This window comes from Dama dama, chromosome 3 (genome assembly GCF_033118175.1).
Source record: "Dama dama isolate Ldn47 chromosome 3, ASM3311817v1, whole genome shotgun sequence".
Classification (NCBI taxonomy): Eukaryota; Metazoa; Chordata; class Mammalia; order Artiodactyla; family Cervidae; genus Dama; species Dama dama.
In genome coordinates, this window is record NC_083683.1 from 43,383,211 (window position 1) to 43,408,822 (window position 25,612).

The following is a 25,612-nucleotide window of genomic DNA, read 5'->3' on the forward strand; positions in this document are numbered from 1 at the left end:
TGACCCTTCCTGCAGGTTTTCCTTACCTTAACTATGCAGAGGGCAGCCCATTTTGGCACGGAAGGCTGAACCCCCTCTTCCGTGGTCTGGGGTGATCCCATGCTTGTGACCGCATGTGCTGAGATCCTTGGGGTGGGGGATTACAGGACGAGGGCATTGAAAGAGTACACTGTTCTGGCACGAAGAAGTCAGGGGGACTTGAGGGAAGGGTTTGGGCTCTGGGAACCAGGAAGGGCGGGAGAGGGGCAGAGCTATCTCCAGAGGCGGATCTCCTGGCTGAGGACAGAGGGTATACTGTCCAACTGGGAGGTTGCTGCTGCTGGGCGGGGAGCAGCATAGCTCGCCTCTTCCAAACTTTTCTTTTTGGCGAGACTGGGGGTGAGAGAAGGCAGAGTCTCTCGTCTACACTTGTGGCCCTGGGGGTTTCAATGGTTGCTGAGAAACAAGGTTTTATTTGAGAAACAGCTTCCCAGATGTGTAGGTCTCCCACTTCCTGAGAAAACAGATGCTGTGCACTCAGCACTCACTGGGACCCTGCCTTGGGATCCAGAGCCTAATGCTTAATTGTTTCGGAGAAATTAGGCCACGTGGACTGGAATACACGTGGGACCTGCCCAGACTCAAGTTCATGCCAAACCTGCAGCCTCCGGTTGCTCAAGATGACAGGAGGTTGACAGGGCTGACTCATCTTGAAACCCAGTTCCACAGTTGGGCTTCTGAGAGTCCATACATTCTTATGACTGAGGGTGGGGGGCAGACGGGTGAACTTACCCTGTTGGGACATAGAATGGGGAGTTCCTTCCTCCCTGCCTTTTCTGTGCACAACCAACGTGAACCTCTTTCCAGTCAGCCCTTTTCCTATCTTCATCCTTCTTTCCATCAGTTTATTCAGACCTCAGTATTACAGTGAAGAGGGTGGCTTGAAATGAAGGCTTTGGAGGATGTGACTGAGGCAGGCTATACAGGCAGCCTGGGTGGGAGCTTTTCCTCCCTGCCCACAGGGATCACAGCACAGCACACGCCCCTTATCCCTCAACTTGGAGGTCAATGCACCAGCCGTAAACTACACAAGCCACTGCTGCTGGAATTGGCCCAGGAAAGCCACCTGTTTAACTGTGCTCCCATCTCCCACATCTCCCCCCCCATTTCCTCTTGGCTCCAAGTCCCCAGAATTGTCCACTGCGGTTTCTGTGGCTTTTATGCTCCACCCCCTTGTGACCTTAAGGATTCTCTGCCACTGTTCTAACCTCTTTCCTGCCCTGAAACAATGAACAGTCTGTCCCTAGCTGTTTGGAAAATTCCCACCGTTGGTGCTTTAAAAGTGGCCTCAGTTGTAACCTGGACCACCCTGTCAACTCCCCTCCACCTGCATAGTACAGCTAGGAGAGCAGACACAGCACCCATCCAGACTGGAGTGCAGGTTTTCGGAGACAACACCTCAAGGACCTGCAGATGTAGCCCTAGAGTTCCTGCTTATCTTACGATTAAAATAAACAGTACAGGAAATGGGATGCAGATACTCTCAGGTACTAAAAAGTTAACACCAGGCAAAAATGATGGAGGGGAAGTTGATACATATTTCCAGTTCTGAGGCCTTAATCAACAGATGCTGCTTGCAGTCCCACACTTCAGCTGCATAAAGTGGTATTGAGTACCGAGAGAGAACTTCAGCAAGGTGTGTGTGTGGAGAGCAGACTGTCAGTGGACAGAATGTGGTATGCATATCAAGAAATTTAAGCATTAAAGTGAACTTTAAAGATCAGATTTATTTGGAGAAAACAATAAACCCCAAAACCCAAAGGATGGGATTTTACATCTCAAGACATCTCCCAGGTATTAAGTCTACAGATTACAAATCATTTTCATAGAAGATATTTTTGTACAAATTTTACATGTGATGAGGAGCGGGTCATAAATCCCTGTCTGTTTTAACAGGGTGGCAGAGTAGAGGAACGGGGGAAAAAAACAGCTTTTTTGTATACATCTATTTGGAAGGAGTAGACATGAAGAGGGCAAACCCTACCTTTTCAACATCTATAGCAAATGGTTTAAAAAAATACCCTCTCAACCTTGGGTATCTCTAAAAGCCACTTCCTAGCTACTAGCCACTCCAAGCCAATTATTTAAAGTTACTTCACTTGGTATGTCCTTTATGTCCACTGGGTAAATGATGCATTACACTCACTGCTGCAGCACTCATAAACCAACACCCTGCAAGGTTGGACAGGGTCTAACCTAGGACTGATGGGAAAAAAGCTTGCAAATAAGAGACCAAGGTGTCTTTTCTCTGTAGGTACCAATACTGCCCATAAGGACCCCATCTATTGAGCTGATAGTACCAAGGTGCACATAAAAGCAGGCAAGTAAAGCTATTGTGTTGCAAGAGAAGAACCTTGTTAAATTGTTCTCCATTATCATTCATTCTCGCAAGGAATGCTAAAAAAATAAAAAGAACCAACCCACCCCCCCACATTGGTCTAGGCCACATTATAAACCCAAACATTTGTGTGGGATTTCAGTGCAGAGATGGAAACTTTTTCAAAAAGCACACCCCCCAACACCAATCAAAGTTGTAAGAAAGGTTTCCAATTTAATTTCCATTCACCCCAATGTGGATGAGTGGCCACACTCACCACCTAAGACTGGTAATTCTGAAGTTTTCTGAGGTGCAAAAGGGGTCAAAGCAGCAGGAGCAGGAATAGCTGAGGGAAGGAGTGAGACTCAAGACATGAAGGAGCCAAGAATTGCTTAAGAAAGGCAGTAGTGATTCCTCATTAGACAGCTCCCAGGGGGCTCTAGAGGATGCCTAGGAGATCAAGAGTGTGACCGAAGTCCAAGTCTGTGGAAGGGAACAGGAAAGACTAGCACGAGGAACCTAAGATGATGACAAAGTCTGAATTTTTAAAACTTCAAGATTTCAACAGAATGTGGATTTATTTGAACTTTCAGAAGGGATAGTGTTTAAGAAAGGGTGAAACCAGGACACAAAAAGATTTGGGAATTCCCACGAACCCTAAGTGCTTCCTGCTCCAGGAAGTAAACCATTCATGTGTTTACTGGAGGTCATATACCATTTTCTCTATTACTGGTGCAAGATAATTCACCAAGCCCCCAACCTTCTTTTCAAACCACGATTTCCCCATTTATTTTGGTCACCAAACAGTCCTATTCTTCAGTGGCCTGTAGACTCACTTCCACCTACCCCCCTGGGGGGTACAAATGAAGGAACTCCCCATAGGCTGGCCCCAGTAACTCAGAACTAAATGAGAGGCGGGGCTGGCAGCCTCCTGGAGACTAAACCTACCTTGCCGAGGATGGAGAATTTATTCAGATAATATTTGAGAATTCATGTATGCCACAACAGGATAGTAAGAATTAAAGGTAAGAACCTCACTCTTCCTTATACCTGTCTACTGCCCAACTAGATTCCAGACACTGCATCACTGTCACTGCATTTTGCTAAACGGAGGCCCCTAGGCACTAATCACACAGGCAATTGCATGTGTCATAAAAACACACCACAACTTTTCCATTAAAAGCTGTACGTCTCTTTCTCTGGCTACACTGGTGATTCTCCTGTTAGTTCAATACTTTAAAGGCTGCAGCAGCATGCAAAAGAATTTCATTTCATTTTGTGTTTTTTTAAAAAAAAGTTAAGAAAGGTCTCCAGGAGATGGTGAGTTTTATTTTGTCTTGTCTGGATAGAGGTTTGATTTGCTCTCGAATGTTCCAGGGTGGAGAGAGACTAGGAGAAAGCACAGAATGCAGAGGTCTATTCGGTGTAATCTCCCTCATTTTCATCTTCACCATCAATGGCGAGAGCAGCATATTTGCTTGCAGAACTGAACTTCTGTAACAGACAAGATAGATAAGGCCTTGAACTCTCACAGCAAAACCCAAGGACCAGGATACTGCAGCAGATGGGAGGTGGATGTCCAGACCACACCCACTCATTTGCTTATCGGGCTTTTCTGATGGAGCTGTAGCTGGGGAGAGTTGATTGGAGGCAGGTGTGTTCTTATGGAAGGCATACATCACCTTTTATCTTGAAGAGGGGATCAGAGTAGTGAAAGGTAGAATGAAGGAAAAAAGCTAGCCTAAGCTTTTTTCACTATTTCAAACAAGCAGCAATACCCACTTTCAACCACTCTATTTGCAGCATGTACAGAATTTCAGTGGTGAAAGTGGGTCACAGGAAGTTGAGGAAGTCTTTGACACTCACCGAGGCTGGATTTTCTTCAGCTTTCTTTGGCTCAGGTGCAGATCTGGAGTCGTGATCCTTTTTGCCATCTTTCCTGCAGAGACAGAAATACCTTTAGGAGAGGACTCTCCCAACACCCACAAACAGTTTTCAGATACTGATAGGCACATCCAGTCAACAATTTTGGCTATCTGGACCTTTTGTAATTTCTAGATTCTCAGAATTGTAACTGACTATATTGGCTGACTTTAACAGGTTCACAGTGGGAACTGGCAATGCTTGAAGAACTTAATTACAAAGAGACAGCTATCTAGCATCAGGTCAGAGATTAGAAATGAAGAAAGGACATGCATACCTGTCTGACTCCTTCCAGTGGTCTTTGTTCCCTCCATCTCCCGGACCACGGCTGGAGTTCCCACTTTGGCCTTTTGGGGCACTTACCCCATCTATTTTATTTTCATCTGTTTGAGGGGCACAAAAATAAATGGAAGTCAAGGAAAATAAACACTCCCACTCTCAGGTTTCCCTTAAGCTGAAGAGAAGTGTGCCCAAAGGTACTGAGGGAAATGAAAACTACCTCTGATCTAGACTTCATTCCTAAGCCCTTCTTCCATGTCCTCTGTATCAGTCACACACCCTAAATAAGATCCACTTAAAATTTCCGCCATGTGGTTAACGCCATCATGAAAAGCAAAGTGGAAATAAGGACTATGACGCCGTGTAGTGACCTTGGCCTTGCAAATGGCGACATTTCTAATCTGGACCAAGCATGTCAATTTCCTCTCCACCCCCTTTTCTTTCCCTTTTCAAAGAAATGTTCTACCAGGAAAGGGCAGGGCTCAACGTTTTCTCCAAACAAGCCACTCCTGCCCTCTACTGGCAAGAAAAGGCAGACAACCAACTTTTAACAACAACAAAAAAGGTGCAAAATACAATGAAGTTCAGTATTTTCCAATTCCTCTATATTCCTCTAATCTTTTTTTTTTTTTTAAAAATTTAGGCCTCTATCTTGGCGAATGGCCTACTTCCCTCTTGGCCTTACCTTTCCTTGCTGATCCCTCCTCAGATGGTTGAGCTGGAACTACTTTCCCTCCACCACTAGAAAGAAAACATGTAATCACATTCATCAGCTTATCTTAGGAAAGGAACAGAAATGTCTATGTCAAGTGCAGTAAGTCTTACAGAAAACTAAAAACACATACTTAATGTTTTTAAACATTAAAATATGGGAAAAGACAATAATAGAGCAATTATGTGAACTTGACCAAGTGTCACATCCTTAGAATCATCAGTCATGTTAGGTTAATCTTATCCCTCTACTTTACAAATAAGAATCCTAAGACTAAGGGAAGTGACGTGACCCCCAAGGCCATAATGAGGCACTTGAGGGTTCTGATTTATAGTGTGTGCAGACTGAGTCACCAAAGTGATGTCAACCAGCTAGCAAAACTCCAGAAAACTGAACCACCGGCACACCACAGAATTTGCACTATGAGAGCCAAGATGGCAGAACTTATCAGATGCCATAAGGCCAGCACCCCAGAGGGCACCTTCCACCATGAGAAAAGAGCACTGAAGAGTCTATAGCCAACCAACTGCCATGTTTCCAAGCTGACTCACCTTGTAGGGGACTGCTGCTCTGTGTCTGAGCTCTGAGATCGAGCAGGAGGGTTAGAACTTCGCTTCACCCAAGCATTCTCCTTTGGTGGAGGGGCTGGCATTACCTTTAGAGGCTGTTCAGGTTTGGGAGGCTTAGAAGTTGGAGACTGACAGTCTTCCTCTTTATTGGGGGTTTCATTTTCTAGAGACTTCTCACTCTCTCTTCTTCGTGCATCTGTGAGGTCAGAATGGGAAATTCAAAGCATCAGAAAAAAGGGCTTATTGATAATAATCTATTAGAACCTGAAGAGCGGAAAATGGTCCACATCCAAGTATACTGCTTTCCATCATTATTCTTAAACACAGAGCTGAATTTGGCTCCCCACAGATAAAATAGTATTGTTTTTTCCTTAGATTATAAACTTTTTTGTTCTCAGTGTTAAAATGTTAGTACTTGATACACATGTAGAAACACTCACAACAAAAAGTGATACAAGACTTTGGACCCCACTCCTAGTACACTGGATGAGAATGTCTGTCATTGCAGGGGACACAGATCTGATTTCTGGTCTTGGAAGAGTCCACATTCCGTGGAGAAACAGCCTGTGTGCCGCAACTACCAAAGCCCATCGTCTAAAGCCTGGGCTCCGCAACGAGAAGTCTTTATGCATCATAACTGGAGAGCAGTCTCCTCTCTCCACAACTAGAGAAAGCCCACCTACAGCAATGAAGACCCAGCACAACAACAACAAAGTGACACAAGAACCTAAGATGAGGGGACAAACCCAACAGTCAAGTGTACTTTTCAGTGGGAGGCTATTAAACTGATCAACTAAGTCACTTCTGGTACCCATTTCCCAGATTTTTTCAGAGCAGATATGAAAGTCAGACCAATCCATGATAACTCAAATAAAGAGTCCATGACTAAATTTCATATTCCAAAGTCTGTGCATAATTTGGCTATGGATATGTTAGGTTATGGAAAAGGGCAATAATGAAATACCCACCCTGGTCTGACTTACTTCTGCCAGATGTGGCTGAGGTCCCAGTCTGTGATGACTCACTTCCTGTCCTCGATCGTTCCCGTTCCTGAGTTTCTTCACTTCGCCAGCTTGGGTGTCTGTATAAAAGAGATTTAACAAAATACATCACGTCCAGCTCAGTGATGGCTACCTTGGACCCATGCTGACCCCTCAAGAACTATCACTTTATAAGTTTTATCGTGTTGGCTTTATCTGTGGGTGTATAACCTGTCTTTCTTGCTCAAACCATTTCAAAGTGGCAGACATTAACACACTTGGGTTCTAAATACAAGTATCACTTGCTTCAAAGTTACCTTTATGCCACTTTACTTTTACAAAAAGACCCATATATGCTGCTGCTACTGGAAAGAAATCCTGAGGATTCTGCTTTTATAAAAAACATGAAAAGTGAAAACAGAGTTCAGTGTTGGTTTTGCAGCAAGCTTTTTATCTGTTAGCAAAACGTGTCCTAAAATAATTGCTTCTTTGATTTACACCATTTTGGCTTATAAAAAGTTTTGTAGGAATGCTCTACTTTTGGACATCGGGGAAAACCTGTACTTCATCAAGTGTTGGTTAGGGTTAAGAACATTCTTCTACAGAATCTGTAACTCTGTGCTCCCTTACTGACAACACAATTCTGCCAATCAATCAAAAAACCAGGCCTAGTTTTATCAGATTATTATAACTAGAAAATAATTTACAGCCTATACTTAGTACGAGTGAAAACATTCTTTCTACTCCATCTCCAATAACTTGAAAAGAAGTAAATCCATTCACCTCACTTTGGTTGGATTTTACTCTATACACTAAGGCAGCGTTTGGCAATTTTTTTTCTTAAAGGTCAGCCAAAATTTGCAGGCGCTTGTGAGGGCCCAGGAGGCCTTTTGAAAATCATGAGGGACAGGCCACAACTCTTCCCTAACTAAAGAAACTGTCTCACTCACTGCCACTTGGCAACTTCCGCCCATGAGCACTAAATGCTAGTAACTGACAACCAGCAACACTCACACAAATTTCCCAAGAGTCCTAGAAATACAATGCCCCCATTAAGAATCACGGGCTTCATGGATGGGAAACCCCTCACCTCTCCCGAGGCCGTCGCTCTAGTTTTGGCTCATCCAGCTGACGCTGCAGTTTCTCTTGTTCCTTCTGTAGCCGCTCTTCTACTTCTCGTTCTCTAGCAGCTGTGTCTACAGGCTTTGCCCCTCCAAAGATAGAGGCTGCCCGACTGGACTGGGAGGTGCTAGCGGAGGAATCATCTTCCTTAGGAGTACTCCGAGGCTTTAGGTTCAGTTTGGGTCTTTGGGGGGGACCTAAGTTAAATAAAACTCTTAAGTAATAGTTTCTGGAAATCGCTAGAAGCTGATGGCTAAAAGTCAGATTGCCAGACATATCTCTTATGAAATGCTATTTAGTATTCAGATTAAAGAGTGGCTAGCCAATCCAACAAAGGTAAGGAGGCAGATCATTAAACTGATCATTTACCATGATTACTATCATCTGGGGGGATTTTGAACTATGATAAGATATTGGATGAAAGTATCTTGTTAAAATATGTGGTGTGGAAGATGAATCATTTTAGTAGGTTAAGAAGAACTTGTAACACTATGCTGGGGAAGACTCCAGCTCTTGTATTCTTTATCTGTGTATAATATATAAATTTGATAGGGATTCATAGGGAAAAGCATGCAACAGTGAACACCACAATGTCAACTCTAAAGGGGTCTGGTTTCTTCCTGGATCCAAGCTGTCAGAATATTTCAAGATAAACCTGAGTGCTTCAGGGAGATTGTGTTTCTCAAAAATCAGTGTTTATCCTAAACATTTCAAACATACAAAAGACATAAAAGATATAAAGAATGCTTGTGTACATCAACCACCTGACTTAAAACATTGCAAAAATTTCCACAGCCTTCCCTGGTAACATGCTTAGCCATGTTGTCTTCGCCAAACTACTATGCTCAATTTGCTATTTATCCTTCTCATGCATGTCTTTATTATTTTTGTACATATTTATGTATTTGCAAACAAAGAGAGTACTGTGTAGCAAAATTTAAATTTTCTATAAAGGTTTTACATTAGTAGTTTATGTAACTTTTAAGGTAACATTTTTCATCTGTATAACTCAAGGGGCCATAACCAATGTGAATAGGATACAACGGGTCAGAAATAAGAACTCATTGAAGTCACACACCTAATATAGGGTGGACCAAAAAATGAAATCCACATTATTGAAGCAACTCCACTACTCCTCCCACTGTGGTACACAGTGTCCCCTTCTTCCTCCTTTGATAATTTCATTTACCTACTCAACAAATAATCTGAACACTTATATTTCAGATACCATATCAACAGCAGGAGTATGAAGAGGCAGAGCAGTGAAGGCCTTTGTCTATGTCAGAGGTACAAAAGGGTATGTTTCAGGCCATCAAGAGACAAAAAAGGGTTTTAGAAGAAGAATAATAACCTAATTAGATATTGTTCCAGAAAGACAACCCAAACCAATGTGAAAAGAGGGAAATGTTAATAACATGGGCACAGCAACCATGTCTGAACAGTGACAGTGGCAGTGACCCTGGAGGAAAGGGGGCAGATCCTAGGAGTTGGGGGTGACAGGCGGGTGGAAATCAATGACTGGGAGAGGAGACGGCATGAAAAGCAAAGGTCAGTAGCTAACGAAGGTTGCATCTGAGCCTCTACTCTTCAAAGTGGAGACATTACTTGTACCTCTACCACATTGAATACTTACTAATCATCAACTCTAGGTGTGTTAAATAGAATTACAGAGAAGAATTCTGGACCAGATACATTATTTAAATTTTAATTTTGGCTGTACCACATTTGGAATCTCAGTTCCCCAACCAGGGACTGAACCCAAGCCAGGACAATGAAAGCCCAGAATCCTAACCACTAGGCCATTAGTGAGCTCCCAGATATAGTATTTTTAAAATGACATCACTGAAGTCAGAACAACAAATGGTGGCCATTTACAATACTTTTTGGGAGGTAGAGTTGTAACAACACATTTTGTATAAGTGATCATGAAGTTAGGGGCATTAATTTTACAATAGGTACACTGACATCTTAACATTAATGAATGAATACCAACCATTTGGTACATTGGCATTGAAATAAGCAACACCTGGTTTTTAACCCATACTGCCTACCAATTACTGGCTCTAAGACTGTGACTGAGTTTCATTTCTTCACTTGAAAAGTGGGGCTAAAACAGCCTATTTTAAGTGAGACCTTACTATAAGAGTCTAGCAAATGGTTTTTTCCTTTTTTGTCTATTCAATTAAATTTTAATCCATATGCTAAGAGAGGTTAGAACTAGACTTTATTTTCATCATGTTCATTTTAATCTAATGCTCTTTCTATCCTGTTCTGATGCATTTTTCTCTTTTAACTATGTGCAGATTCTGTTTGTGCCCATTAACTGGAAATTTTCAACCAGTTACTCCTCTACTTGTAACGCTCCATCAAGCAAGCAGACAAGATGATTACCTCTATCATCCCGCCTATAATCATCCCGAGAGTAATCATCTCTGGAGCTCCAGGACCGGTCATCTCGTCTGTCGTATCTGTCTTCGTAGCGGTCCCCGCCTCCTCTGTAGTCATCATCCCTACGGTACCCGCTACCGAATGCTCTTCTGCCACTGCCTATCCTGGAATCGTAGCCTGTAAACAGATCCCAAATTGTAATCATCACACTGGAGGGAAGAAGGAAGCTCTTGAAGACCATTTCATTTGTGTTTTATAATGACCTCTGTCATAGTCTCTGCCACCTCGGTCATCATAGCGATCTCGGCCCCCGTATCGATCCATGTCCCGGCGTGGGCCATCACGGTAACTGTCCCGATACCCATCACGATATCGGTCTGAATCGTAACGATCTCGATACTCTAGAGAAGAAGAGAGACAGGTAACGTCATTCCTTTTTCTTTGACACTGCTAATAAAAAGAAACATGACAGCCCATTAGGTCAGTTTGGTTTCGAGCTCATATTCGCTGAGGTGTCTGTTTTTATTAACAACAAAAATATTATATCCAAGGCAGAATAATTTGTATTAAATTAAGTTTTCTCGATAGTTATTTTTAAAAAGTTCTCTAGTGATTCAATAAATGTTCCTGGGGTAACAATTTAGGGATTGAACCCAGATCTCCCACACTAGGTGGAACGCTTTACCGACAGAGCTACCAGGGAAGTCTTGGGGTAACAATTTAGGAGGAAGTTAGGGAAGAGATAAATATACAGTGGTCCCACCTTATCTGTGGTTTAGCTTTTTGAAGTTTCAGTTACCTGTGGTCAACTACAGCCAAAATTTTTTAATGGAAAATTCCAGAAATACACAATTCTTAAGTTTTAAAATGTAACAGCAATGTGTGCTGTTCTGAATAGCATGGATGAAATCCTATGCTCTCTTCCTCCAACCTGTCCAGGATACAAATCATCCCTTTTGTCCAGCGTACCCACACAGTATAGTACAGTAAGATATACTTTGAGAGAGACAACACATTCATGTAACTTTTATTACAGTATACTGTTACAATTGTTCTATTTTATTATTATTATTGTTCATCTCTAGTATACCTAATTTATAAATTAAACTTCATAGCTATGTATGTACAGGAACAACACAGAGTAACACATGGGATTCAGTAATATCCAAGGTTTTAGGCATCCATGTGGGGGTGGTGGTATCTTGAAATATATCCCCACAGATATGGGGGGGGAGGAGACATGGACGGCTGTATATTCCATAATAAACTTCCAGGATCAACGATTTAAATATTAAATAACATAAGCACAAAACACCAGAAGAAAATATAGCTGCAATCTTTCCCACTTGATATCAAAGAATCAAAGACTACTTAAAAGTTTAGCATGGAGGGAACTCTCAGCTGGTCCAGTGGTTAGGGCTCCAAGCTTTGACAGTAAGAGGCATGGGTTTGATCCCTGGTTAGGGAAACAAGATGCCAAAAGCCATGTGGTGTGGTGGTGGGGAAAACAAAAATTTGGCATGGAAAAATAATGACATATACCACAAATCAAAATGAGAAAAATATATGCAACATATGACAACCGGTTAATTAAAACACTTCAACATCTCAATATGAACCAATTAATTAAAAAATGAAACAGCCAACTTAAAAGACGTTTTGAGTTTACTTGAGTAGGTCAAAGATAGATATTATTTTTATGACAGCTTCATTTTATTTATTTATTTTTTGACAGCTTCATTTTAAACAATGGTTTCATTTTGCAAAGGTCATCATTTTGTCTGCATGAACATTCATCCACAGGTAGTTTAGATTTTATAAATGAAGGGGCTTCCCTGACAGAGTCCAGTGGCTAAGACTGCGCTTCCAACGCAGGGGGGGCACATGTTCAATCTCTGGATGGGGAACTAAGATCCCACATACCTCGTGGCATGAGCAAAATAAAAAAGTAAATAAACAAACTTTATAAATTATAAACTTGCACTGAGAGAGCAGGGATCCACAGTGACGAAAAGTAGCACAGGAGTTATGCTATTATAAGACAGCATATTCTGGAAATATACAAAACATTTAGCATAATACTTTGCCCCACTCCCAAGGTGTCTTTTATGGGCTACTGGCTTGGGACAGGGGTGTCTACCCTTTGTGGCACAGTGCGGGACCTACCTCTACCACATTGGCAGGGCTAACTTTGGGGCCCTGGCCTAGTCTTTCCTTGTTATTATCCATCTTACTTTCTCTAAATTTAATATCTGAGGTGAGAAAATTGTCATGTTCCTGGGACCCCTTGGGCTGATTGTCTACTTTTCCTTTCAAGAGCCATTTCCCCTTGTTAATAATAGAACCTCTTGCATAGATACTGAAGTAAAAGTGCCTAAGTAGTTCTCCCAAGGCTCTGTTGAGTCACAGACTGATCTAAAAATCAGATACAAACATGACTCTGTCCTTCTACATCTTAACTATGTCAAGGAGGACTCTGTCAATATTTTACATGTTTATTTCAGTTTTAAAATTTAAAAAGTAGCATGTTACAAATGTAGTGAAAGAATTCCCTCCACCCTCTATCCATAATCATGAGGGTGGTTACGTTACCATGCACTTATCTTTACAAACTTACGTGTTTACACTACATGATACTGCTCTAAAATTCCTCCACATTTTTGCTTTTCTTCCTCACTGTAACAGGTTTCGGAAATGCCCTGGTGGTCTATTGGTGAGGACTCAGCACTTTCACTGCCGGGATCCTGGGTTCAATTACTAGTCAGGAGGATTAGGATCCCATAAGCCATGAAGCTCGGCCACACCAAACAAGTTTTGAATTTTATCCCTGTCATCACATGTATTTTATGCTATCAAGTAGTCCATTATATCAACAAACCACTACTTAGTCATCTCTAAATTACACATTTTATTTGCATCTCTCCCCTGTTAAATAATGTCCAGAGAGCAGTATTTTATGTTTTGTTCACTGCTATATCCTGAGCCCACAAAAGTATGTGGTGTATGGGTAGACATCTAGGCTTTTTGAAGGTAATGAATTTTCTGTTATTTGTCTAATTACAAAACACCCTCAGAACACAGAAGAAACTAACTGGATGAAAATGAACTTACTGTCTCCAAAGCTATCATCACCCCTTCTAGGCGGGTAGTCATCAAAGCTGTCTGCAGCAGGACGGGCCCTCCAGTCGGTATCTGTTTTGTCAGAATCACGATTTCTATCCCGGCCAAAAGAACGATCATCCCTGTCTACGGATGTATCAAATAAAAACACCACAGGTTAGCTCACAAAAACTGTTGCCAAGTATTTTTCGCACGTGTAGACAACCCCTACTGCCTCACACACAATACCTGCTTATACCACAGCGTTGTCATGAAGTCATCCCACCCTGGTTAGTGTACTCTTCAACTCAACCAAATGACTCCCTTCCTCAATTCATTCCTACTGGTTTAATGCTTACCTGTCTCATTGTCTATATAGGCCAGGAACCTCTAAAATACACGTGAATCGGGCTCCCTTGGTGTCCAGAGTGCTAGGTATGTAATTTATTTAGTATATATTTAATGTTCATGTAAGCCAATCAGGGTTTCTCAGTCTCAACACAACTAACATTCTGGGTTGGACAATTCTTTGTTGTGGGGGCCATCATACACACTATAGAACAGTCCCGGGATTCTTTTAGATGTCAGCCCTCCCCACACTTGTGGCTACCCAAATGTCTCCCAATACTGACAAATGTCCCCTGTGAAGCAAAACCACCCTCAGCCAACAATTACTGATTGAGATTAAGGTAGGCCTCCACTAAAAATTTCTGGGGAAGGGCACCTCTGGTTTGTCATCCTAGGACCAGACGAAACAACACTTGAACACGTTCAGTCAGCTTTCTCACCTTTATCCTGTGCTTGATCAGCAACGTCCACTCGAATTCTCCTGTTACCTAGAGACTGAGAGCATAGGACCATATTAACCAACCTTTTGCCCCATTATGCACAAATCCCATGAGTGACCTTGAACGTCTGGGCATAGCAGAAGCACTGGGGGAAGGAAGATAAAGGAAAAACACTGTAATCTAGCCAACACTACAATCTGTTGGCTAAAGAATCCTCTATAAAGACTTGAATATAAAATAACCTCGTAGAATTAACATTTAAGTTGGGCTTAAATAAATGTCACCTCAATTATCTATTTTTATAAAGTCAAATCTCACAGAATAGATTTAACTTTTTAACTATCACAGGCAATTTATTAAGTATAATCCTTTTACATTATAGTCAATTCAGCAAACTTCAGACAATAACAGTTGTATGGTATCCTTTTCTTATCCAGACTGAGAAGTTAAAAATTAGTAATGTTAATGAAACCTAAAAGTGACATGAAAAGAAAAACTTCCAACAACTTTTGTTTTTCATATATTAATATTTAACTAAATACACAAATAAAATATTTTAGGAGGAGTTGCTTTCAATCACGTCCAATGTCAGATTTGGACCACAGAATAATGCCACAAATGTCATTGGAAATTGCCTTCTCAATAAACAAAGAAAGGTTTCTGGAATTTAAAAAAAGAGCCTTTTTTTCCTTTCCAGATATAATCAGTTTGATTTCTAAAGTTACTAGAGGTAAAAAAGCAGTTCCTAGATTAGAAACTTTTTATTACTAATAAGCAACTAACTGATTTAATATTCCTGCTTGGGCAAGCCTAACTAATCCATACATGGCCTTAAATAACTGAGCACAATTAGATTTAATCTCCATTCCCCTTCATGTATTAACAACTGAATTTTCTCTCCCTACTGAACCTCTGGTGTGTCTAGGTAGGAAAACATCTACAGGCAATAGTAAAAAAGCAGGACTGAATGTTTACTGTCATTCCTAGGAGCAAGTATTGATACAAATGACATTTTAGAAATGTTTCTGAGCTCTCTTAAAATTATTACTAGGCCCTGCTGAACTTGCTGAAGGGAAGTGTAACTTGCTAGATATTGAAAGTTAACTGGAATACTGATAAATAATCCAGGCTTTTCTTTGTAGATATTGTGGGAATCTCTGAAATAGCTAAAGACCTAGACTAAAAAATAATCAGTTTGATAAACTTAAGAGTTGTTAGCTCCCAGCCCTTAACCCCACCCTTATTTTATTTACCTCTTCGTTGAGGCTCAGGGCACTGAGCAAGGAATCCAGGTCCTCAAACTCAGCATAACCAAAACCTTTTAACCTCTCAGGATTGCTGGGTTCACGCGGTAAACGCACCGCACTGATCTAAAGAAGAAATAAGAAATAGTTCCCAAATTCAATGTCCTTGTTCACTTGCCTTCTTTTTTTGACACTGTGTATGCAATGGATTTCTCTGAATACACAAGAACCTAGATGTCTCCAGGAGGAAAACTGGTACAGAGGGATACAAGAGAGACTTCATTATATACCTTGTTAAAATCTTTTCAACTTGAACAGTATGAATTTAACCTTTAAAAAACTTGAACAAGTTCAGTGTATTTCTTGTACTCCTGACTTCTGCCTCATTTTGTATTTCTATTTTTAAGTTGTTTTTCAATTAAGAGGAATTGCCTATTCCACAATTAATTGATTTTCAATTTTTCTCTCAGAAATTAGACTCAGTTTTTGCCAAAAGCTTTTCTGGGCAGTATATGACAAGCTGACTTATCTGAGAAACATTATTTACTGTTTTCACATATTTATAGCTTGACTGAATCAAACACTGGATTGTAAACTCTCACCATCCTTACCCTCTCTGCCAAATTCTGAGATGATAAAGCACCAGATCATACTTCTAACTACTTTCTTGTCACCTTTTGTGTCTGTTTTCTAACCCTTATTATTTCTTCACTTCTCTAACACTGTGCATATATTCAAGTTATCTTTTGCATCACTGATTTGATACTTTATTCTGGGGTTCTGAGATATGGATTTTGTTAGTTGCTTTCAAATTCTATTTTGACTCCACTCGTGAGTAGAGCAGGAAAAGGAACGAAATAAAAGGGAATACAGATGTCTTCTTATTGGCAAAGACTCTGGAGAAAAACCCAATAGAATTGGAAATTATTACTCCTTCCACTTTTGAAATCTTAAGTATTTTTTCATCAAAGTTTGGAAAAAGGACTTCTAGGTACCACATACTTTGTCTTTCTGGAAACTTTCAGATCAGTGTTTTCAAACATCTTGCCTTAAGCTTTTTAAGCAAGCCTGTGAATTCCATTATATGTGAACAGATTCTGTTTATATAAACTACATATCTGCTCAGTTAAATGTATTCATATAAAATATTAAACATAGTTTTAAATGTAGTTTTGCTATAAGCCTGTATGTCATTAACAGAATAGCTGAGTTCAGAGAAACTTTCTTCCCACTTTTCAACATTCAACTGGGAATGTCACCTTTAAGTTTCTTAATAAGAAGGGTATATATTCTTGACAGATTCTCCCTGTATCAATATGGCATTAAATTGTTGATAAGACTGTCCAAATGAGAAAATTCTCAGCCAGAGGGCCTAAATGCCACTTAATTATATACTGATTTTTTTTTTAGGTCTATATATAACCTCAGAACTTTTCTCAACATAGGAATTCAAGAGACAGTCACTACTCTACCCTCTCTATCTAGTTCATTACCTAAATCCTTTACACTTACATTTAATCCTCTAAAGAATTCCTTAATGGAGTCTTCTGTCACATCATAGGGCAGGTTCCCTAGAAAAGCAGTGTAGGGTGGAGATTTGGGAAGACGGCTCCGGTCGATATTGGGTTCCCGAGCAGCCCGTGGAGCAGTGGGCAGGATGGAACGGTCAATTGGAGGTGCCCGATACACATCATCATCATTACTATGCCAAGTGGTTGAAACTATGGTAGAAAAGTAGACATTAAACAACAGAAGAAACTTCCCTTAGTACCACTGTAGAATAAGAGGACCTACACGAAGTGCCAATTTTATTCCACCTTAGCTTTGTAGTCATCTTGTGAGCTCGTTCCCCATTTTACACAAAAGGAAGATTTTGGGAAGGTTTTATAACTTGCCTACCAAGGTCACAGATGATAGCCCAGCAGGATGGTAATCCTAGTGGAGCTAGGAGATACTGTCCCTACGGTACTGCCCATGAGTTTGTACCTCAGGTATCAACACTTATAGAAGGTACGATCTAGATGAAATTTCTTAATACAAAAATAGGTCACAAAAGAAAAAGTATTTTTCAGTTTGCAATGAAGGCTTTTAGACAAAAATGATGGGTGATCAGACTTGTCAGGCCCAATGACTTTATAGCTCCTGCCTGTTGCCAGCTATTCTGTGAAGGCACAGAAATTCTTCAAATATTTTCCCACCATAATTACTATTCCTATTCCTTTCCCTCAGACCATTTTTGTTTACTCAGGAACACCATGCCTTCATACTAAACAAATTATTCCTTGACTGTTAAGTATAAACAGCTTATAGATTATATTGCCATCTTACTTTATGAGAACATCACAGAATTTTAGACCTAAAATGAAATCATCTAGTCCTTACTTTCCAAATGAAGAAAACAAGGCTTAAAAGGACAGTATCCTGACAAAACTCTATTACTGTAACAGCCAGAATTGGCACTAAGCCCTCTTCAATCACCACTTTAGTCCCTATTTCAAACTCACAGCCTTAACCTATTTTGTTATGTACAAATACATAAACATAAGATTTCAGGTTCTACAAAATTAGTACGCTTCTTCCAAACTGCAAGTGTGAAGCATTATTATGGGATAGGTCTTGTTCAGAAACTCCAGGCATGATGGACAACAGAAGGAAACGCACCATCCCCTTCCAGATCGTCCGTTTCATCAGCCCAGCTGACTGGTTTGGGGACGTAGGTGCTGCCTCCACCAGTCCCTCCATCCTCAGCCAGAAAGTCTGTTAGGGAGATAGTCTTCCCCTTCTTATTCTTCTTTTTCGCTGTTTCAAAAAAATAAGAGAAAGATTATTCATCAATACTTGGGTCTTTACAGAATTGTACACTGCACTAGTGTTAAATGTACTTACAAGAAAACAACAAAAAAGGCCCATCAAAGGTTTAGATTGTGGTACATTTATACGAAAGAATTCCATGCAGATATAAAGGAGAAAGCCCAATGAGAAGTGAAAAGTAAAATTGGGGGGGCCCCGGGGGGGGACTTTTATTTCCTACTACATTCTCTTGTGTATCATTTGAGATTTTTAATTTAACTATTTGTGTTTAAGAAAGGTTACTACATTCATTGCTCCCAGGACACAAAGAAACAAAACAAAATCTCTGCTCTAATATTCTGACACTCCTTCCCTACCTTAACACCACATATGAAAATGAGATATTATACTAAAGGAAAAACATAAGAAATCCCTGAGAAGCAGCAATTTAATGTTTTCTCCAGTTATGAAATCTTTAGGAATCCTGACCATGGTGCTCTAACTCTCCAATCCTTAGAACTTCTTCTCAGATGGCACCAGTCAGCAGCTAATGCAGAAGAGCTGAAAGGACTAACTGAAGTTCTAGAATTGGCCCTTCAGAGCAGCTGTGACATGGCTAAGGAAAACAAAAACAAAATCCCCAAAAAACCATGACAAGCAGCTCTGTTGTAACAAAGATCAGTTTCATGCCTTTTATAATGATGAGTCCCTTCTCCATGTTCCAATTCTCAACAAACTTTCAATTTTCAATCCAAAATGATGAAGAGTCTGTAACTCGATGCACCATTTGCTTAACTGAACGGAGACCGTTCTCTCACCTGGTACTTACCTTTCCTTTAAAATACAACTCTCAGGAACTAAAGACCTGTTTGCTATGAATGTTATGAACCTTCTGGACACAAAATGAACCTCAAGAATTATGGTCTCAATGCACAAAACAGACAAACTTGGCTACAATTATATAGGGAAAATATGGTCTTGAATGTGAAGTTTTCATGTGTCTCTCAAGTGATTTAATAGTAACCCTATTCCAAAACTCATTTATGATCATCAGGTTATATGGCTCTATCCTATGCTTTGAAAGAAAGTAGCTATGCAAAGTTTGATAATACTGATACTGCTCTTAGCTCATATGTAAAGGCCTGGGGGAAATCTTAATTTGAATAAGACATAAAACATACCTTTGTGGTAGAATGATAGTGTATAGGCTTATTTTAGTTGTTCAATTAAAAAGTAAGTGGGACTTGTATGATGCTAGCTAGAGAGCTTTACCTTCATGGGGCTTCATGATCTGTCTGGTCATTGAGAAAATAAAATAGAACTGGTAGTCAGCACATTCAATGAGGTAAAGCCCAACATGAGAATAATAGTTTGATTTTAGTATCGCTTTTCCCCCTTTGTTTTACCTACAAATCTAATGCCAAAACAGCACAAGCTGGAAAACCAATCTGTCTTTTGTTTGATTTTGGCGTAAATCAATTTTCTATATCAGGTTTTCTCAATTATTACCCCTTGACTCTTGACAAACTAATCTCACATTCTCCTTTAACGTCATTTAAAATTTCAAAATAGTGTGTTCAAAAAAGAAAATTAAAACACCGTTTTAGAATGTCTTTTCAAACGATACATATCCCTTTCCCCTCTGATTCTGTGACTGGCCCCTCCAAAAACTTCTGGCTGAGAAATCACTGTTGGATGATGATAGCCTTCATATAAAGACAAACTAAAACTCTTCCTCAAGACCTCTAACTTCTTTAAATCTAGCAGCAGCACTGACTCAATCATGATATAAGCAGCAGATTAACAGAACAAGCCTTTAAAAAAGTGAAATTAACAAACCTAAATGCTCTCTCCACTCTGTTTTATTCTAATAATTGAGAAACAATGTTATTTAAATCCTTCATGCACCTTTTGCTCCTGCAATGTCTATGTCCATTCCATGTTTAGGACTTCAACGATGTTCTCTTTTTTATTAAGTAAAGCATCCTTTAATGCTCCAGCAGTATCAAACCCTTGACACAATGACTGAGCCGATCCAACTCTTAAACGTCTTTAAGTTTTTTGTGAATTGGTGAAAGTTCAACCATATAATAAAACACATCCCAATTATTTAAGACCAAATCCACTTGGACAAGAAGAAAAAAAACACAAGTCCCAGAAATTTTATTAAACCCTCTAACTGCCTGCTTGCCTCATCACAATTGTAATTTACTGACTAAATACTAGGTACTTGTGAAGCTCTTTATATACTCATCTAGTTAAGCTTTGTTATGATAGGTATAAAAATAAATACTACAACTGATCAGCTTAACTCTTTTTCAATTTCTGCCCTCCTGGCTGACATTTTAGGTTGGGTAATCCTTTCTTTGGGGGGAGGGCAGGGAGACACTGTACCATGTATTGTATACTCAACAGCAATCTCCAAGCCTAGACTTAGTGTCCTGGGTGGGAGAGACAAAATTGCCTATGGTTGAGAACCAGTGTTCTAAGTGGTATTTTCACATCAATAAATAAGTAGACAAACAAAAGGACATGCTAGCCCTATACAAAGCACATTAGCAGAAAAGTGACTACAGTAAGCCAAATCTTCAGGATTATCAGGCTGATCGAAAGTAAAATTGCTTCCTTTAGTTTTCTTGGAATGTTTTCCTTTTCTAACTCCACTGTATTAGTAATAAAAGCTCCAACTGACATATACTGGAGTGGTAAAATCTATGGACAAACTGTTAGTTCTTTAAATAAAACAGTAGACACCTTAAAGTACTTTAAGCAATAAAAGCTTATTTGTTGTACAATGCAGCCCCACTTCTCCCTCTTAAACTAGTATCTCTTATTCAGGAAGAAGAATTTACATAGTTCTTAATAATTAAATGAGGCATTGTTTCTTGGAAAAATTAAGTTCTTGGACTTCCTTGGTGGTACATTGGAAAACAACCTGTCTGCCAATGCAGGGGACATGGGTTCAATCCCTGGTTCAGGAAGATCCCACACTGCCACTGAGCAACTGAGCCTGTGTGTCATAAGTACTGAGCCTGCGCTCTAGAGCCAGTGAGCTGCAACTACTTAAGCCCACACACCTAGAGCCTGTGCTCTGCAATGAGACCTGTGAACCGCAACTAGAGAAAGCCCTCACAGCAATGAAGACCCAATGCAGCCAATAACAACAACAAAAAAAGCAATCTGCCCAAATACCAGAGTGCCTAGAACTAGACTTATTTACTGCTGTTTAGAGCACAGCATGAAAAGAGGTTTCATAGAGTGTGGCACAGTATCATAAGATTAAGAGTCCTCGACCTTTACTGTGCTACTGTTTAGCAGAGCAGAGAATAAAGACCGAGTCAGGGTGCTCGCTTCGGCAGCACATATACTAAAACTGGAATGATACAGAGAAGATTAGCATGGCCCCTGCACAAGGATGACACGCAAATTCGTGAAGCGTTCCATATTTAGAAAGAAGACCGAGTCAGGATCAACAAGCTTCACCATCTTGCTCATGCTAAGTCATGTCCAACTCTTTGCAATGTCATGGGCTGTGGCCTGCCAGGTTCCTCTGTCCATGGGATTTTCCAGGCAAGAATACTGGAGTGGGTTGCCATTTCCCTCTCCAAGGGATCTTCCTGAACCAGGGATTGAACCTGCATCTCCAGCATTAGCAGGCTGATTTTTTTTTTTTTTTTAAACCACTGAGCCACCTGGGAACCACCTTGACCCCTATTGTTATGGGATCTCTTTGTTCAACTTCATCTTGACACAGTCTGAGGAAAATGCCACAATGTTTTCTCCTTACCTCTCCACACATATTCAATTTTGATCACATATGGACCACAGCAATATCCGATACAAATCTAAGAAACTGACTTTGGTTGAGTGCACTTATAAATGTACATACACATATTTAACTACAACCAACCAGTTAAAACAAGAATACCCAAAATTCGAAAGTTAATCCCTTTCCCCATGATCTGGAAAACAAGTTTTAGGATGTTTTGCAACGAATACAATGTAGTAGGTTATTCTATTTCAAGTGATACATACATGGTATGTGACTTACACCTCAAGAGTCTCTGAAAAGTATACTTTCTTTAAAAGTGACATTACTTAGAAATACAATGCTTTACCTTGATACTTCTCTTTATATTTGTACTTGAATTTTCATAAGACATTTTAACCTTGACCTTCTCTGAATCTAGGTACCTTACTACCAGAATAACAAACATATGGTACAGGAAGGCATATGAAGATAGGTAATACACGAACCGCATATAATAGCAACCAGTGAAACCATTTTTAACTATAGGGGTCAGCACTATGAAAACCTGAAAACCACCATTGGACACTATCTTATGATAAAAAACAATCAAACAAGATGCCACATATAATGGCATTCTGAAGTGTTATGCAAATGAAAGGTCTTGTGTGCACACAGGTACACAATCCCAAAGCAGTCATCTCACAAACTGTTAACCCGTGTCAAATACATTTGATCCCCTATAGGTAAGGACACAGATGCAATAGTTAGCTTTGGGACAACTTCAGTTCTTGAAGGTCAATAATGGGTCACAATGGATACTGTATTATTGCAAAGAATTTTTTAGTTTAATTTAAAAGTAAAAGGGAGGGGATATATGTACAGTTATAGCGGTTTCACCTGTGTACAGCAGAAACCAACACATCATAAAGCAATTTTCCTCTAATTAAAAGAAAAGTAAAAGAGGCCTGTTAAGTTTTATCATGTATTTTCACAAAGAAAATATAAGATGTTTTTTCAGGGGCCATCAAGAAGTATACTGAAAATACATTAATTTTACAGACCCATTAATACAGTGGCTCTGTATTAATAGAATGGGTGTATACCCATTATACACCAAATCAATACGATGGAAAAGGTCCAAAGTGGGCCCTTACACATAGTACACAAGCTGAAAGATTCATGTAACTGAATTAAAGGAGATGAGGGCTTCCACTCAGGTAGAGTGAAAGAAGAGACCTCACTAAGCACATCTGTTTTACCAGTCTCGACTTAACTTTGCAAAATGAACACAATGCTATCGGTGTCTTCTATCTCTAAAAAAATTCCACACAAGTTATACAGAAAGGGAATACAGGCTTTTCACTAACTATGACACTAAGACATCAAGATGACAAATTCAGGCCAAAGTACTTCAGATGAAGCTCCTGGGCAGCATCCAAAACTTATGACGACACAGAAACCAACCTTGTTAGTCCCAGGTTGATAATGGAGAAGAATGAGAAATTTCAAAGATTTTGACCTTATTCTGCCACCTGCATACAGTGACCTCAAACAAGTAATTTTCATCTTCCTCAGACAGGACATAACCAACATCTGCATTATCTCAAAGAACATCAAATTAGACAACACACAGAAAAGTGCCAGGTCAATTGTCAAGTACTACACTAGTAAAAGATATGCTCAACTGCACCTCAATTCCCTCAACATTTTCCAAAGACATACATCTCTATGTAACAGAGAAGAGAAATTCTTGGTGAGAAATGAGTGTTCAGAGATAAACTGTTCAACAAATGTTTTGTAAAATGCAGGCTCATGCCAGGGAGGAGAGATCATATCCCCCATTCTAAAATCACTGTTAACAAAATGTTGGCACGACTCTCTACTAAGTCCATCAGAAGTGCAAGCAGACTTACATGAAAGTGATATTTCCTCTCAAATTCTAAACAAGAAATCAACTCCAGCCACTAGTATTCTTCTAAAAGCAACTCCTAGCAGTTGTGCAGTTACCTTAAAAAAAAAAAAAAAAAGGCCCTACCCCACTACTGGGGCTATCAAAGCTCAACCAAAACGGAAGCTGTCAAGGGCTCTGATCTTGGTCACCACTGGATCTCCAACATCTAGAACCCATGCCTGACAAATACACAGTTCACGCTCAAGTAAAACTGTGTTGACTGAGTAAGAAAAAGTCTAGAAGAAATCTAGGTCTCCACCCTGCTTCCTCTCCTCCAACACGTGGGCGCACCACATCGGGTTCCCCACCCCCGTCTAATTCTAGTAGCGCCAACCTCCAAACCTAACCCATTTACCCTTGGAAGAACATACGGGCCGGATCACACTCTAGAAGGGGAAGAGCAAAAAGTGGAAGGACCCAAAGAGAAAGTAACACAGGCGCGTAAAACCTTCCCATCTGGGCTCTCGCGCGTGCTTTTCAGGCGCGCCAGTCTCCAGTACCCTAGGCTTTCCGACCGCGCACGCGCACCGCCGCCTTCCTCCGCCCCACCAGCGACTCGCGCTCGGGTTCTAACTGCCCCCCTTTTATTCCCTGCCCCCACTCCCGTCCGCAACGGCCTCGCGCCTTGGAGACCTAGTTCAGAGTGCACCCGTCCGCGCGCCAACCGCCTCCTTCCTTCTTCCACGCTTTCACGCGGGTACAGTGCTTCACGTCTATGAGAAGGCCTACATCTCCCGCTGATCTTTCTGCGGCTCCTCCTCACTCCAACTCAAGCCAGAGTCTACCATTGCTCCCCAATCCAACCTCGAGCAGATGGGGTGAAAAGGGTGTGAGGGGGGAGGGGAAGGTGTCCTTCCCCTCCCCCCAAACATCCCGAGGCAATAACCTAACATGGCCCAGCCGCCAGCCTGCCGCAGCCCCAAAATCCAAAGGGAAGAGGTGCCGCCCACCCCCCGACTCCAAAGAATCAGTGGATCAGGCTCGGAGAGGCGCTTCGGAGCCTGGTCCTTGGCCGCGCTCGGCCGCTCACTCACCTGAGGCCGCCATGTTGGGAGAGGGAGAGAGAACGCAAAGGACCCGGATGAGGCGGTCACGTGATTATAGCGAGCGCGTCGGGCTAGGAGACGCGAAACTGAGAGGGGGCGGGGAATTGAGGAGGGACACAGGAGGCGGGGCGGCGCTCCTCTAGGTTCGTAAAGCAGCGCGAGGAGGTGACGCGGCATCCGACTGGAAGACCTGCGCGACATGTGGCCAAAGGGGTGGAGCCTGCACTGTCGCGAAACCCCTCACGCTTTACGTAGGGCGACGCGCGGACGAGGGGCAGGTCTGAGCCTGGGGCGGGGTCTCCTGATCCCCAGGCTTCCTGCCGGTGCGGTAAACGGAAGGGGTGGCGCCGCGCTGTCAAGTTCCACCTCTCTGGCACCGATTGGAGGCCGGCTGGAATCCAGAATGGGCGTGCCACAATTGGTTTCCTGGGGAGATTCTGAGTTTCTTTGTAAATTGCTTTTTGTTAAAGCAAAATAAACCCACCATTCTGCTTAAGGATGGTTTTAATTGGGGATGTTTAGAAGGAAAAGACGGAGAAGGCAATGGCAACTCACTCCAGTGTTCTTGCCTGGAGAATCCCAGGGACAGAGGAGCCTGGTAGGCTACAGTCCAT

At 41.1% G+C, this 25,612-nt stretch overlaps 1 protein-coding gene and 1 non-coding gene across 3 annotated transcripts; one reads left to right on the top strand and one right to left on the bottom strand.

Moving 5' to 3' along the window:
• Positions 1-1,746: 1,746 nt before the first annotated feature.
• Positions 1,747-25,142, bottom strand: EIF4B (eukaryotic translation initiation factor 4B). Of its 2 annotated transcripts, none has more exons than XM_061127353.1 (15): positions 24,987-25,142; positions 18,122-18,259; positions 16,973-17,181; positions 15,470-15,586; positions 14,217-14,271; positions 13,441-13,575; positions 10,593-10,730; positions 10,333-10,506; positions 7,910-8,138; positions 6,823-6,920; positions 5,822-6,035; positions 5,244-5,299; positions 4,557-4,662; positions 4,223-4,295; positions 1,747-3,850 (listed from the first exon to the last, which is right to left on the bottom strand). In XM_061127353.1, exons 1-15 carry the CDS (start codon positions 24,997-24,999, stop codon positions 3,773-3,775), a joined length of 1,833 nt encoding a protein of 610 aa, XP_060983336.1. In that variant the 5' UTR covers positions 25,000-25,142; the 3' UTR covers positions 1,747-3,772. The 2 variants fall into 2 exon arrangements, with proteins under 2 accessions (XP_060983336.1, XP_060983327.1); XM_061127344.1 differs by having other exon boundaries at positions 6,808-6,920.
• Positions 21,594-21,700, top strand: LOC133049530 (U6 spliceosomal RNA). The gene has a single exon (XR_009691354.1). It is a non-coding gene; the product is annotated as a U6 spliceosomal RNA (small nuclear RNA).
• Positions 25,143-25,612: the final 470 nt, after the last annotated feature.

Bases quoted from the DNA above. Each gene is read 5' to 3' on its own strand.
- EIF4B (XM_061127344.1), bottom strand. The intron at 6,036-6,807 runs GTGGGTATTTCA...CTGACCTCACAG, and splicing joins CAGAAGTAAGTCAGACCAGG to ATGCACGAAGAAGAGAGAGT. The intron at 5,300-5,821 runs GTGAGTCAGCTT...TTTTCTTTCTAG, and splicing joins GAGCAGCAGTCCCCTACAAG to TGGTGGAGGGAAAGTAGTTC.